Raw genomic sequence first — 14,013 nt, forward strand, 5'->3', positions numbered from 1 at the left:
CCATAATGAATCCAAATCTTCTATCCTTGCTTATTTCTAAGACCAAATGCAGGCAACCACTTTCTCCTGCTTCCTGTTGCACCAGCCCCTCTTGGGCTTTCTGTCTGCTCCGCTGTGTCCTTTTCGTTCGATGGTGGTTTGGGTGTTCCCGGGGTGCCCGACTCTTGGCTCATCCTCGGGTCATCAGCCATGTCAAAATCCACAGAGACATTCCTTCCCTGTCGCGACTTTCGCATGATTGGTGGTGGTGTTGCGCTGTCACGATCCTCTTCAGCCGCACCTGTCCGACTGATCCAAGGTGGGAGCCCTGATGCACCAGTAGAGCTCGAAAATGCCCCATTGGGTGGTTCGGTGGGACCATGCTCTGTTCTTGGAGTTGGGGTTGGGGCACCGCTCGGAGGTCCAGTAGAAGACCTTCTGAAGAACTTGGTGAATTTGTTCTGCGTGGATTGTTGATTTGCGATCGGAGGGTAATGGTTCTTGTGATCACCGGTGGATGGTCCTTGAGCCTGTATGTGTGCGCCCGCCCGAATCTGAATGTCGTCGCTGGCTCTTCTCTGGTGGCCCTTCTTACGGCCCCCCTTAGAGGCTTTGGCATTGGCCAACGGTCGGCTCAGAAAAGATGTCTTGCTCTGTTGCCCGGCTTGAGGGTTCAAGCTCGAGCTTCTATCAGGAGGCGGCGGGGGCATCGATGCCGAAAAGAGTTCTTGCTGAACCGGAAATAGATCCCTGATCCTGTCAGGATCGAGCCCTGTGCTTGCACCTCCTTGGTGGCCATTTCCAGCTCCAAACATGGCATCCATTGCCCAGCCGCCCCTAGCTGCTGCGCTAGGTGGAAAGCTAAAGAGGTCAGGAGACGTTCGGCCGTTTTTCTTGATCTGCTTAGAACTTTGACGCATCCAAATATCGATACTCGACTCGAGAGACTCTACGTCTGAGTCGTCGTCGATATCGGAATCCCAATCGTTACCCCGTCGGTTGGAAATGGTAGTTTCGTCCGCTGACCGAGGGCGTTGAATGGATTTGCCCTGGTTCTCGCGATAGACTCTATTGTTCAGTTCAATTATCTGAGCTGAAGCCTTGACAGCACGCATTGGAGTCTGTTCCAGACGGACACCCGAGTACGTTCCCAAGCTTCCGTCGTTTTCGGATGCCTCTGATAGCGCACTGTGGCTTGGTCTTGCTGTAGGGGGTCTGAGCAACGCCTCATTGGAGTTGTTGAAGCGTCGCAGTGTAGATGTGGAGACAGTGTCTGGTGTTGGAGGGAGGTTCTGGTCATGCAATCTAACACCACCAGGAGCCTCGGTCGTAACTCTTCGGAGTGAATCCCTCTTATCCTGTTTAATGCGTTGGTGGTTTGGAGACATCGAAGCACGGCCAGTAAAGCGTTCTGATCCATCTTGATCCCGGCTTTGGGGTCGCGATGCCATCCTTGAAGATTGGTGATGTCGTTCAGACCTTCGTGGAGAGCTATATTCGACAACGTTCTGAATTGAGTCGAAGTGCGCTGGGTGATTGGAAACAGAACTTGATCGGGCTGATCTGTTAGGTGAACTGTGAGACTGGACAAAAGCTGTCTTTGGTCGGTTGATAGCACTGGCTCTGGCTGGAAGGCTGGCGGAGCCATCAAATGTCACTGGTTCATCCTCTTGGAGGCCACTATCCTCGTCTTCCTTGGATCCATACACACTAACAAAGGAACTTTCGCTCAGAATGCTCAAACTTGGGCTGCGACCAGTGTCGCCTTCGCCAGGCCCCTCGGGAACCTGCGCAAGACTAAGAACGCTGCCCCTAGCTCCGAGATAAACATTGCGCAGATTCTCGGTATTCTCGCTGTGGTCGGACATGAAACTCGGCATCCGGTTGATGATCCTATCATCTTTCGTTCGCTTCACCGAGATTGGTGTCTGTGATGCAGGTCTAGGGTCTTCGTAGCAAGGATTGAAGTTGTGAGCTGAGTATTGGCCTTCGGATTGAATCTGCTCAATGATTGATCTTTCCTTGGCGAAATCTTCGACTCTAGCTTCGAGCGCCACAATCATAGCGACCGCTTCTTCAATTGCTTTGTCTCGCTTCTCCATCTCCTGAGAGAGATGTTGGTTCGTCTCTTCTGCTCGTGACTTTTCCATCTCGAGGGCTTCTACTTTATCTTCGAGCGCTGTTTGTCGTTCCCGACGATGGTACAGTTCTAGCTTGAGATCAAAGTTCTTCTTGTGTAGTGAAGAAATTACCTGCTCCATATCCATAACTCCCATGCCCTTCTTCTTGGACGTCTCAGTGAAAGGGGAGTAAGATCGATGTTCAGAATCCCCAACCCTGGCGGGCGATCCGAGGCTTCGACTAAACTCCCCAGAAGAATTGGCATCTGTATGAGAGCGCGACCATGTTGAGGACTTGTCGCTCTCCGCTTGGCGAGACTCCCGTAACTTTTCTTGGAGAAACGAGGACATGGCAGGCTGTCGCGTAGATTCGCTACTAGCTTCTCTGGTCAAACGAGACGTTCGGTCCGTTGTTCGTGGGGTGGTGCTAGATGGTCTTTGGCAAGTGGCATGATAGAATCGGTGAGCATGCGACGGGGCGGGGGACCCAGGAGGATGTGAGTTGGACGTATGCGCGGTATGCATTGAGACCTTGGTGTTGTTGGTGCTTGTAGAAGATCGCGAAGCGGTTCTTGTTCCATGTGAAGACCGTGAGACAGGTCGTTCCATAGTTGGATGTGGAGGGGGTTGTATAAATATTCTGTGATTAGGTGTCGGTGTTGAAGGTGATGTACTATGTCTGTGGTCGCATGCGCATGGCTTGCGCGGTGTAATTTGTACAGAGCGGTTCAGTTCAAATTCGAGGATCAAGGTGAATTGTCCGATTTCGCAAAGGTATCGAGATTAGGTCTTGTAGTAGACAAGAGACGGTGTGTATGGCATGTCGAGCTGGTCGCATGTGTTGGGGTACAGAGATGAGGAGAATGGATTCACTTCATCGCGGATTGCGCCCAATAGTTTTCGGGTACCGTTGCAGGAAGCGAATCAGGCGAGATATGATATGATGTAAATGAAACGAGGCTTGGTGTTTTGTCTTTAAGTTTGTGGTCGGTCGGTCGGTTACAGGTAACTTTTAGGGAGCAGCGGTCTCGATCCAATGATCCAATGGCTAACAGAGTAAAGACGATTTTCGCAAAGACGTATGTACAATCTCGGTTCGTTCCCGTATAGAGAGAGTAGGTAACACGATTGAGTCTCCGGAGAAGCAACGACGCAGTAGCGATCAGATTGAGTTTGAAGGAGAAGAGACGAAACAAAACTCAAGTTGGCGATCGAACGACGATGGGGAGAAACGGCATTAAGTTGGGCTCGAATAAGTGAAGCCGCCTTCGCTTAGAGTGGGGGAGAGAGGGACCAGAGGGACCTGACGATGTCGCCTTGCGTCGGCGACGCAGACGCAGATGCAGGGAGAGCCTTGAGTGCTTAGTAGATAGACTACTTCAAGGGCCAAGGACGTTGCCAATCGACGGGACAGGCAGGGTAGTACGCAGTGGATATCTCGATCCAATCTGGCGATTCTAGGGATAGAGGAAAGAAAAGAATCAGATTAGAATTGAGGTGGAAATCAAGGGTATGTCAGGTACTGAGGTATGGATGAAGTACTAAGTCTGGCCTTTCTTCTGCCACCGACATAACCAAATGCAGGAATACTGGACGTCCATTCCAGAGCCTGGCACAGTAAACAGGTACAGCCAGTACGGGCAGGTACAGTACCTATGGAAGTGATGGAAGCTAGGAAGGTACAGCCAAGCCCAAGAATTAGGGCGCCCCCCCGCATTAGCGCTGCAGCCTCCATCTCAGGCACCATTTCAGTGGAGGTGTCGCGAATGTTAGTTCCGGGAGTGACATAAAACGCTATCCATTAACAGCACGAATAGGTACTATGTACGCGTCTCTGCGTGTTTTCCATGGTAGAGCGTGAGCGTGTCAGGGCTAGAGACAGAGGCAGAGACGGTGTCTCCGGGCTAAAGAGTGGCTGACAGGGGACTCCCATCCCTGATTAATGCCCTTGAATTGACAAGATGGATCCCATACCCTTTTCTGCCCTGTGCTGTTTGTTGACGATTTGGTTGTCAGAGCAAATCGGTTTATCCAATCTTATTTCTCAACTAAATCGATTGAATATTTCTAAACAACAAAATATTAAATTATCCTCATCTATCTTCTCTCACTGTACTCCCAGCTGAACTGTCCACTAACAGTACCAATCATGCTCAGTTCCACAGACTTGGGGAGCATGGATCCCCCCGGCTCCCGGCCAGCGGCCCGTGCTCCGAGCAGCTATCAAAACTTACTTTACTCTGTACAGAGTAGAGCACTCAAAAACCCCCCATGTCGTCACCTTTTCCCTTTCCCTTGATAGGATACGATGTGATTGTGATTCATGTGATTTATAGGTGATTGCTTTTTCTGGAGGAGCAAGAGTCAGAAGTGGCTTGACAAAAGAAGAGCAAACATGCAGTACTAGTGTACTCTGTAGGTAGTTCCCCTTGCTTTTGGAGGGCAGAAGGGTCAACTGAACCAATCCAACAACATGAACCTCGTTCGTCAAACCGTTGAGTGATTGCTTGCTTTGCTTCCCTCTTCTTCAAATGCATGTTTCAGTTCCCAGCACTGTCCTAGACATTCGACGATCGTAACCAAACCATTCAAGGGTCCATCTCTGTCTCTGTTTTTGTCTCACATGCGGCCACCATCATCAACATAAGAAGCAAAACCCCAATAATCCAACCACAACCCGTATCCCATCCTCGCACTATATATCCACAAAGAGAAAAGAGAAAATATTTCCTACACTAACTCCTACTTCTGTTGCCGACTGCACCAAACAAAGCCCGGCCCTGAACTTGTATGCATCGGTCCGTCTTAGCTCCAGACTCCAAGAGAATAAATCCCGTCCCGTCGCAACCTAAGCCCACGAAAATACCCACGTAAAACTTTAAACGGTCAGGAATTTTGGACGGAAACAGTTCCAGAGTCTAGTCTAGGTCCAGAGACGTTCCCCTCTCTGACTTGCCGCTCTTAGTTTCACTTCAGCCATTCCCGCGTTTACCGTCCACTGACGTTGATCGATACTGTACTCTGCTTGCCTGAGAGAGGGAGAAAAAACTTGTTCTGTTTGCAAAATTGACGACGCCTTCTATCGTTCTCTGTCCAAACGTTATAAAGTTGCCCCTTCTAGATGCAGCACAGGTGGAACCCTTGGCTTACAACGGCTGAGCTTTACATACTGATGCAGTTTAACTATGCGCCTTCAAGTGGAAAGATTGTGCATTTCCAGCAAACAATTCCCAGCCGTAGACTGTGGCTTGATACACAGTTTTTGGTCGACGCCAAGATCTCAACTTTAGTGCCACTCAGCTGCAAAGAGCCGTCGGTGCAATAAATGACCAGTCAAAAGCACCAACTACAATACAGTTAGTCTGACCCAGCACTTTTGTCATATGTGCTATCGCAAGTTTTGGCTTTCCTTCTACCTCGGCTGGTCAATGTTGAGAATTGAAGTTTGGTGCCTCACACGATGCCGAGACTCTAGCTGCAACCACATGTCTGTCCCTTGCAGCAGATCTACAATATTCAGATGCTCCAATGGCTTGACAGGCTAGTCTCTAAAAGTGTCCGAGCGAACTGCCACGCAATAAACGTGTGATGATCTCTTTGTTCTGTCAACGGCATGGCACCAATTTGGAATCACAAGTCCGATGTTGCATTCCATAACGTTTGCCACACCCTCACAATCTCAGTTTAACTGCGAATACCCGATTGATGCATAGTATGCTTCTGCAAGCATCGTGATCGTCTAGCAGGCCTTCTCAAACGACGAATTTAACACTTCCTGGGGTCGGTGTCCTATCGACCCTGGACTTCAATATACGCGGTGAGATAAGGTAGCATTTGGAACATCATCGTACGATACTTCCCTCCGCTATTGGCGGGTGTAGAGATCGGCGGAGCGAGAATGCTCAACATCCATGGCTGAGTCCTTGCGAGAATGCTACTGCACAGACGTCAATATCGCAACTACCGAGACACATCCAGCCCGCATATCTTGTGCATCTCAAACTTGATCGTCAGTCAACTACGGAGTAGACTTCAAAAGATTGACTAGCTTACTTGTCACTCTTCTCTCTCTATAGGCGAAACCAACATGGGTCCATTGTGCTCACGACAATGACTCGATGAGTATGGGAAGCCCAGAGCTTGACTGGTGATATTAAGATTCTACATTGGTGACTTATCTCCAACTACCGAACCACCGTATTAAAATGTTTCTCTGAATCGTAAAAACTTAATTGATACAGAGTGGCTATGTTCTTAGTTAACCCTACCTGGTCGAAACATTTTGGCGGCTGCTACCCTATGGTGGCATTGTTACAAGCACGAGCAGTAGAGTACGGGTATCCCTGAACACTCAAGAGTCACGGGGCTCCCGAAGTTGAATGTGTGCCTTAACCTAGAGATGGGTGTCTTTGGGAATAGAATTTTATGTCAAGGTGCTTAAGATCATCATTGTCCTCTATTAGAAAGGTCACGACTCGGAATAACGGTGCCATGAACCTCACACTTGGTCCAGCTACAGCAGTATGTGCACTTGAATAGTGGATACAAACACGCATCCAACTCAATGAAGGTACTAGAATACTGGAATCCATAGTCTTTGACTCTTACAGGCGTAACTTAGTCATGGCAGATGTAATGATGAGTTGGGTGGGTTTTACTTGAGATGCACATACATTGGCGACGAATATCAGGAGAGATTCCATCATAGAGCCAGTCCAACCTCCAAGGGCAATATCACGCTCATTTACAACACGACCAACACATGTATGCCAATGCAGTATGTATTCGCTATAACAAAGCATTCCCATAACGCCGTATTCTTATACCACTTCCATCAGAGAATAATCTACAGCTCATCCTTCTTATCAAAGAACTGCTCCTCACTACCCTCCACCACCTCTTCCCCATCATCCTCCTTCGCCTTGGCAGCAGCCTCCTTTTCCTTCTTCAACTTGGCCTTGTTCTTAGCAAGCTCTTCCTCATCAGCGTCAATGTAACCTCTGAGCTCCTTCTCTCCTCCAGGAAGCTCCACGAGCTCAAGCTTCCAGCCGTATTTTCCTGCCAGTTTCCTCATACGTTCTGTCATGTCTTTTACTACGGAGGGCTTGAGGTCCAGTTTCTCCAGCTCGTCGTTTCCGAGAACTTCCATTTCGCCGCCGTCTTCTTTGCTCTTACCTGAAGCGACCACTTTGAGGAATCTCTCGGTGTCTGTATTGGAGTTGGAGAAGTAGCTGCGTGGAGGAGGAAGCTTGGCTGGTGGTTTGCCTGCCTCGTCCGCACCGGAGAGCACGTTTCGGGCGCCTACAAGAACACCACCAATATTAATCGGTTCCTTTCCGACATCCCTAGGTGCTGCATCTTCAGACTTGGCGCCCGTATCTTCCTGCTTCAGTGGCACTTGGGCTTCGTCCTGCGCCAAAGGTACCGTTTGGTCCAACGAGGGGGGCTCGTTAAGTTCGTCCAAGATGAGCTTGCATGTAATTGGGTTCGCCCGGGTTTCTTCGGGGGGTAGGAAAGCGACATCGTTACACAGACGCGGCGTGTTGACGACCATCAAGTAAGCACAAATAGTGACCTCCTTGATCCATCCAATCCTGTCGGCCTTCATGCCTGGTACACAGTGGTACTGGACCTCAATCGTGCGCTCTCTTCCCGTCAAGTCGCAAATCGTTCCCCCTTCGAGCCTCTGAACGAGATACCGCTGGTCACCCTTGACCTGCAATTCCGCTGGAGGTGGTGCTTCTTGACCGTTCATCTTTGCCTGGTGCGCTGCACTGGCTGGAACGGCAGGGACTCTTCCGAGCGTAAACTCCATCGTGTGGGGGTCGCGCTTGGGAGGTTGGCCGTTTGGTATCGAAGGAAGGGCGTGGAACTGAACGATCTCGCGGTTATTGCAGAAGCTGTAGCTCCACCACCCTGACATAAAGTAGAGGCACGAATCCTCCAATTCCGAAAGAAGCTCCCATCCACTAGCTGTCGCACGAGTGAGCTCGCGCGCTTCTTCGGCCTTGGCTAGCTCGTTGGCCGTCTTATTCTCTGCTTCGGGAGATTGTAAAATAGGTATAGAACAAAGATACTCGTTAGGCGGCATCTTCATGAGTTCGTACTTGTACGAGGGCCCATCCTGGTCTTTGTTCTCGGCTTCATTGTCGCGCGCGTCAGCTTCCCGAGCTTGACCTAATGTTGATTGCGCAAAGTCGGCGGAATATGTAGGATGTTGACTATCGAGTAATGAATGGGCGTCTTTCTCGGATATATATTGATTATCGAATACGACCTCAAACTACAGACGTTGAGCTTCAAGACAAAAGTACAAACTTGGTGCAATGACCAACGAGGGGCAGCTTACCTGAGGGTACGTCAACAAGTCCTCGTGAATGTTAAACCCCCCCGGTGACCGAGCTCCGACAAGCTGGAGGGAAGCCAGCAGAATCAAATTGAAGCGGCGCATTATGCCGTGTTAAGCTGGAGATAGCTCACATAGAGCTTAAACAATCGTTGCTATAAGGTTGCCAAATGCAACGGACTCTCTAATGGATAGATAGACTACTAAGCGTTTACTGGGAGAGGTGTCATGATGGACCAAGCTGTGGAGTTTAGCCTGGGGTTCGTTATCAGTTACTTGACCGATGTTTAACCGCTATCAGTCAGGCCCCTCTCAACTCTTCCGAAAACATCTTCCGATCCGGAAAAAAAGAAGGGTCCTTGCGCCGGCTAGAACTTCATCTCTTCACGGCGACGGGGTATATTCTCCGGAGTCCAGGATAGAGAGGGGCCGAATATCGGTCATCCCGTCAAGGGGCAAGTTACATAACGAGTCCGTTGTTAATTTCAACCCCGCCAGTGTAAACGCTTACCATTACATCACGGCTCATCTCTCTCCTCATCTCATGGGAAAAGAAATTACTGAACAGGGACACAATACGAGATGGTGAGAGTGAGTGTGCACAGCCTGGAGTCGTTTCAGAGGCACAAGCACAAGCACAAGCACAAGCGTGCGTGTCGCAAAGTTGTTATGGTTATGGCATTGTCGTGATGCGTGGCAAACGGGAATAAACAACACCAGACGTTGATCAGCACATACCCTTCCTGGGAATATCCTCGCTTCGGGTGGGAATCGACGATCAACAGAGCCTCTCTAACTAGAACACGTGTCCAATGGGGAGAAGCTCGTTCCAATGTTAGGCTCTCGTCCCAGTACCAAAGGGTCTTTGCCATCATTTTTCTTTCTCTCTTCTCCGCAGTATTCATGGTTTCATGTCAGGATCTATCTCGAATTTTGTCGGCCCGTCAAGCTTGGACAACGATCAATACAGCCAAGTCCCAGCAAGATGAAATTACCGTTACTCAAAATTAGCCTTCTCTGACGTATTTTGCTTACCTTTTGCGCGACGCCGGGTGCTCATCATGGCATGATATTGAGCATTGGTCTCACAAAGGCCCTGTCTAGACTTGATAGCGTCTTTTCGCTTGATACCGATTTTGGCCCAACGGTGCGCAAGCCGATGAGTACCGACAGGAGTTCGTGCACTCTCTATGGATCGTCTGTAATGCATCATCCATCAGCCCTGAACGACCTGGCCTGCTCAGGGTTCTCCGACGACTCACTCATGCGTCTGGACGAATGCATTAACCAGAGTCAGGGTCTCCTGGGCATATTACTTTTTGGTCCAGTGTTTTGGGTTAGCATCAACGCTATGGCCAAAGGTACGCGCAAGACACGGGCTGTACGGTTGGACGTTGATGTTGGATTCAGGGTAATCGTTGACAAAAGGTCCAACGCAAGTAAGTCAGTCTGTTCTCCAAGACGGCAGATGCAACTCAGACATTGACTGCTCATCACACGCTAACAAACTCTCAACGAGCCGTCTGTCCGTGCCAAGAATGTTAAGCATACTCGTTGAACGCTAGAGTTGACTCACTTGCAAGCGAGACGTTCAGGGGAGTTTGAATGGCTTCAACCGTTGCAGAGCCACGAGTTGCGGCTCAGTTCGACTCATACTAAGTACAACAAGCATCAGGGTGCAATCATAAAAAAGCAGCACGTGGTCAGGTAGAGCAGCGGATCAACCCAAATTGCCAACGCATCAACCGCTCCATTTGCAATGGGGGAGTCATATCATTGCACGTGCACTAGCACGGTCACGAAGGTATCAATGGAACGGTTCCATCAATGATCTGCGTGATTGGAAAAGTTGATGCTGGGGTCGAGCCTGCATGATCACCGCAAGGAAAAGATTAGGCCAAGGGAAAAAGAAAGGATTCGATAGCCAGGGGCCATGATGGATAGAGAGTGGAACTTTGAGGTCTACTAGTAACGAGTCTACTATCAATCGCAATCTTGCAACAAGTTCCCGGACAAAGGGAAAGAAATACTACGTCGCATCTGATTGAGTTCAACTATGAGGAACTAAACTAGCAATACGGGAGAGCTCCCGTGGAGATAGGTTACAGTTTTTCGAGATTGGCAGGCACAAGATAGAGTTGGAAGCAAACTATAACACGGGGTTTATGGCCGTGCGAGTTGCTACCCTTTGCCATGTTGGGAATAGAGGTATCTTGTCTGTGTATAATTGCGCCAAGGTGCAATCGAGTTCGAGTCAGAAGAAACCCGAAACGATCGATAGCGTGTGCTTCAACTACAAAGTGCAACTGGAACTGCCTGGGGGGCCTGCATGACACTCAATACTCGGGCGATTGTCTGACCAAACGGAAGGGTGCATTGCGAGTTGGCAAATACCGGTCATGAAGATCATTTGGTCTAGAATGCGGTGACGATGCTACGCAATTCGTCACAGTGGAAGATCATCATCATGGGGGGCGTAAGGAGAGAGGACTTGGGTAACGTGGGCACCTGGTCCCTGGTCTCTGGGTTGCAATGAGGTTATTTGGGAGAGAGAGGAAAAAGCAAAGAGTAAACACACGCCAGACCAAATAGGAAGAGGGTGTGATGTAGTTGAACTGCTTGATCTGGTTGAAAGGATTGCAGTAGGTGCAGAGCAGTATCATCTCTAATCTAATTAAGCCGTTGGGCCCGTTGATGACTGACCTGTAGCTACCTAGTGAACTGGACAGTGGTAGATTAATTAGGTGCAACTAGATTCGGTGTCGAGTTAGGCTCAGTGCGGTTAGGTACAGGTAAGTTGGCTGCTGTTAAAGTGATGGCGCCGTCCGCCTCACTCTATGCGACTACGGGAACCAATCGAGGTGGATGGTGGGTATGCCTGACCGCGTTCGACAGCCAATAGACGGATGCCCCGTCTCAGTGATTGCCTCGTTTTGCGTAAAGAGGTGGGTGCCAGAAAGGAGATGGAGTGTAGCAGTAGCAGTAGCAGTAGCAAGGATTATCGTACCTGTTGGAGACAGCAGACAAAGTCTTGGTGATGGCATCTCTTTTTGTTTTAATTTTATGAGAGCTCACATTTAGTCACTATTTGAGGGGATATATGAGGTGAGAGTATTTTATTATCGATTTGTACGAATCCTTGAGGATTCCCTCAATCAATAACATTTTCTCTTCCTCTTCCAACCGTTACTGTTTCATGGCAGGGTTCTCTCAGCTGAGTGAGGTAGCATACGTACTATCTGGCAACACCAACACACGTCGGTGGCACATTAATCCTGTTCCCTCTTCGTGAAGAGCAGGGAAAATGGTGATCAGCGTCCCGCCGCCAACCGGCGGTTGGGAAGAGCCTAGAGGAGCTGATCTCGCGTACCGAGATAATCTCATTCAAATCTGTTTGGCTCCAACTCTGTACATACTCAGCTTAGCTACTGAAACGTTACTGGCGTCCTGCTTGTACTATAAACAGGGTTAAAATTAGTAACAGCAGGTATTATGTATAATCTTAAACTTACTATGAAGCATTAACTACCTATGTTTTGTCCGTGTTCATCAAACTAACGTTAATTACTTTACTACCGTTAGATACTAGGCTAGGTACATGGTAGCAGGTAGGTTTGCGAGGTAAGGTACCTGCTTGATCGGGGATATCTTCAAACAAGCTAAAACAGAACAGACCACACGGTCTTAACAGCACATCACACTCAAAAGCATGGCACAGCAAGACAGGCAGGCAGACAGCACACTACCTAGGCTAAGCCTAACCCAGTCCAGCCCAGCCTACCAGCCCAACACCCCGAATTCTTGTCCGCGTCTTGTCCGGGAACTGACAGCAGCACCTGGCATCAAACGTGCAGCCGGTCAATCAGTCTAGCGGGTTAGCGCATGACATGTTCACCTCGAACCTTACAGCACAACACATCACTCTAACAAGATGGGCAAATTGTATTGCACTGCACTGCTCTCAAGACACATCTTGATCGGATCCGCAACCCCATACATGTGCCCGCTTTGGTGGGATGAAGGATGGGGGATGATGAGTTGCTAAGCCAGGATAGGATAAGAATGAGCCATGACATCTCGTAGTAGCACGACGCGGCAGCAATCAATCTCCAAGGAAGAGGCACATCTTTTTTTGCTTTTTGTTGCTCTTACCAATTTCTTTCAACGTACCCTGTACCCAGAATGCCGTCATGTCATGGCGTTTTCTTCTGTTTTATTTTAGGCTGTGGCTGTTACTTACGCTGTATCACATTGCTTTTTGTCTATCTCTTTTCTCGTGATTTTGTTTCTTTTTCCTTTTGTTTCCTCCAGGAGTCATGAACCATGATGATGCTGTGCCGCTTGACATTACGTAGACGTTTTTGTTTTGTTTCGTAGATTGAGGTGTCAGAAGATATGCGACCATCCGTCTTTGTCAGACTTGTAAAGTCCTAGACTGCCCAGATCGTAGAGGATAGAACGGAATAGATAGAGCAGGCAGACAGACCCTTCATTCTGTTCAATATCTAATGGACTAACCACGCATAGCCCACCACTTGATGCAGCTGAGCCTCTTGGGTGCGTGTGAAATGTCAACGCCCATTGAGAATGCCTCGTTTCAAAGCATCTCGTGGTCAGGCTAGATAGATGAGCTGTATGTAGGTATGTACGCGCAATTGGAAACGAGGTTCCTAGTTGGTCGCAGCAAGCCAGACCTGGCGACAGACAAGCAGTGATGATCCAATCGCTACAGCATGCATCCAGTACCAGCACCAGGACAAGGGTTGCTTCGCTGGCGTTTCTCTCTTTCCATCTTTTTTTGGGCACGATATGTACCTACTCCCGGGGTGTGTGTGCAGATGGGATGCGTTGGAAAAAGCTTTGACTCGCTGGAGCAAGCCACCGAAGATTCCATGCCGGGTTCTCAGTGGTGGTTTTTCCCGCTGTGGTGACCGTTGGTTCAGTTCACAACTGTACTGTAGTGCAGCAGGTGGGCCGCTGTAAATCAAAGTCAAACCACCTACCCCACGTTGGTTGTCAGAGGGCAAAACTCAAAGTACTAACAGCGGGCAGGAACAAGCGTCGTCAGTCACGCGTTGCAGTTGCTGGACCTTGCCCCTTCTGATATTGGTGCTGTTATTAGTGCCAATCCACTTTCCATTTTCATGTTTGTTTCAATCTCAACAACACGGCATATGTTTAGCAGCATCATTAAACCCATCCCCGCAAGCTTCTCTTTTTTTTGCGACCAGTCTCTTTTCACAGCATCGGAGCCAAGATTGGATCTTGTTTTTCCCGCATCTTGTCTCTTTTCACCTCGTCAATCTTGACACCATCGATCAGGCCACACGGGCATCGGCATCGACATCGACATTGGGCATTGTCGCATTGCTGCGAGTCTACCTGCCTCAACCCATTCAAGGAACTCGGTCACTCATTCTATGCATCGCAATCGATAATCTATCTGGATTGCTTGCTTGCTTGTCATCAAAACACACCACTAGATACGACATCATCATCATCATCATCATCACCACACACCCTCCTCCTCCTCTTTTACATATCTACTGTCACTGCCTGCATTTTCAG

The 14,013-nt window shown here is 49.1% G+C and overlaps 3 protein-coding genes across 3 annotated transcripts, besides 1 other annotated feature; all 3 read right to left on the reverse strand.

Annotated features, from left to right (window-relative positions):
• Nucleotides 1–20: 20 nt before the first annotated feature.
• FPSE_09915 (uncharacterized protein) lies at nt 21–2,708 on the reverse strand (the record flags this gene model as incomplete). Its single annotated transcript, XM_009263032.1, has 1 exon — nt 21–2,708. One exon carries the CDS (start codon nt 2,706–2,708, stop codon nt 21–23), a length of 2,688 nt encoding a protein of 895 aa, XP_009261307.1.
• A 4,237-nt stretch (nt 2,709–6,945) lies between these two features.
• On the reverse strand, nt 6,946–8,550 carry FPSE_09914 (uncharacterized protein; the record flags this gene model as incomplete). The annotated part of the gene is made up of 2 exons (XM_009263031.1): nt 6,946–8,382; nt 8,449–8,550. The coding sequence occupies 2 exons, from the start codon at nt 8,548–8,550 to the stop codon at nt 6,946–6,948; spliced, it is 1,539 nt and encodes a 512-aa protein (XP_009261306.1).
• Nucleotides 8,551–11,288: 2,738 nt separating this feature from the next.
• On the reverse strand, nt 11,289–13,027 carry FPSE_09913 (uncharacterized protein; the record flags this gene model as incomplete). Its single annotated transcript, XM_009263030.1, has 9 exons — nt 11,289–11,452; nt 11,521–11,529; nt 11,682–11,801; nt 11,862–11,901; nt 12,014–12,104; nt 12,227–12,281; nt 12,616–12,653; nt 12,686; nt 12,964–13,027. 9 exons carry the CDS (start codon nt 13,025–13,027, stop codon nt 11,289–11,291), a joined length of 582 nt encoding a protein of 193 aa, XP_009261305.1.
• A 907-nt stretch (nt 13,028–13,934) lies between these two features.
• Nucleotides 13,935–13,960: a microsatellite.
• Nucleotides 13,961–14,013: the final 53 nt, after the last annotated feature.

The sequence above is a fragment of the Fusarium pseudograminearum genome, chromosome 2 (genome assembly GCF_000303195.2).
Source record: "Fusarium pseudograminearum CS3096 chromosome 2, whole genome shotgun sequence".
NCBI lineage: Eukaryota > Fungi > Ascomycota > Sordariomycetes > Hypocreales > Nectriaceae > Fusarium > Fusarium pseudograminearum.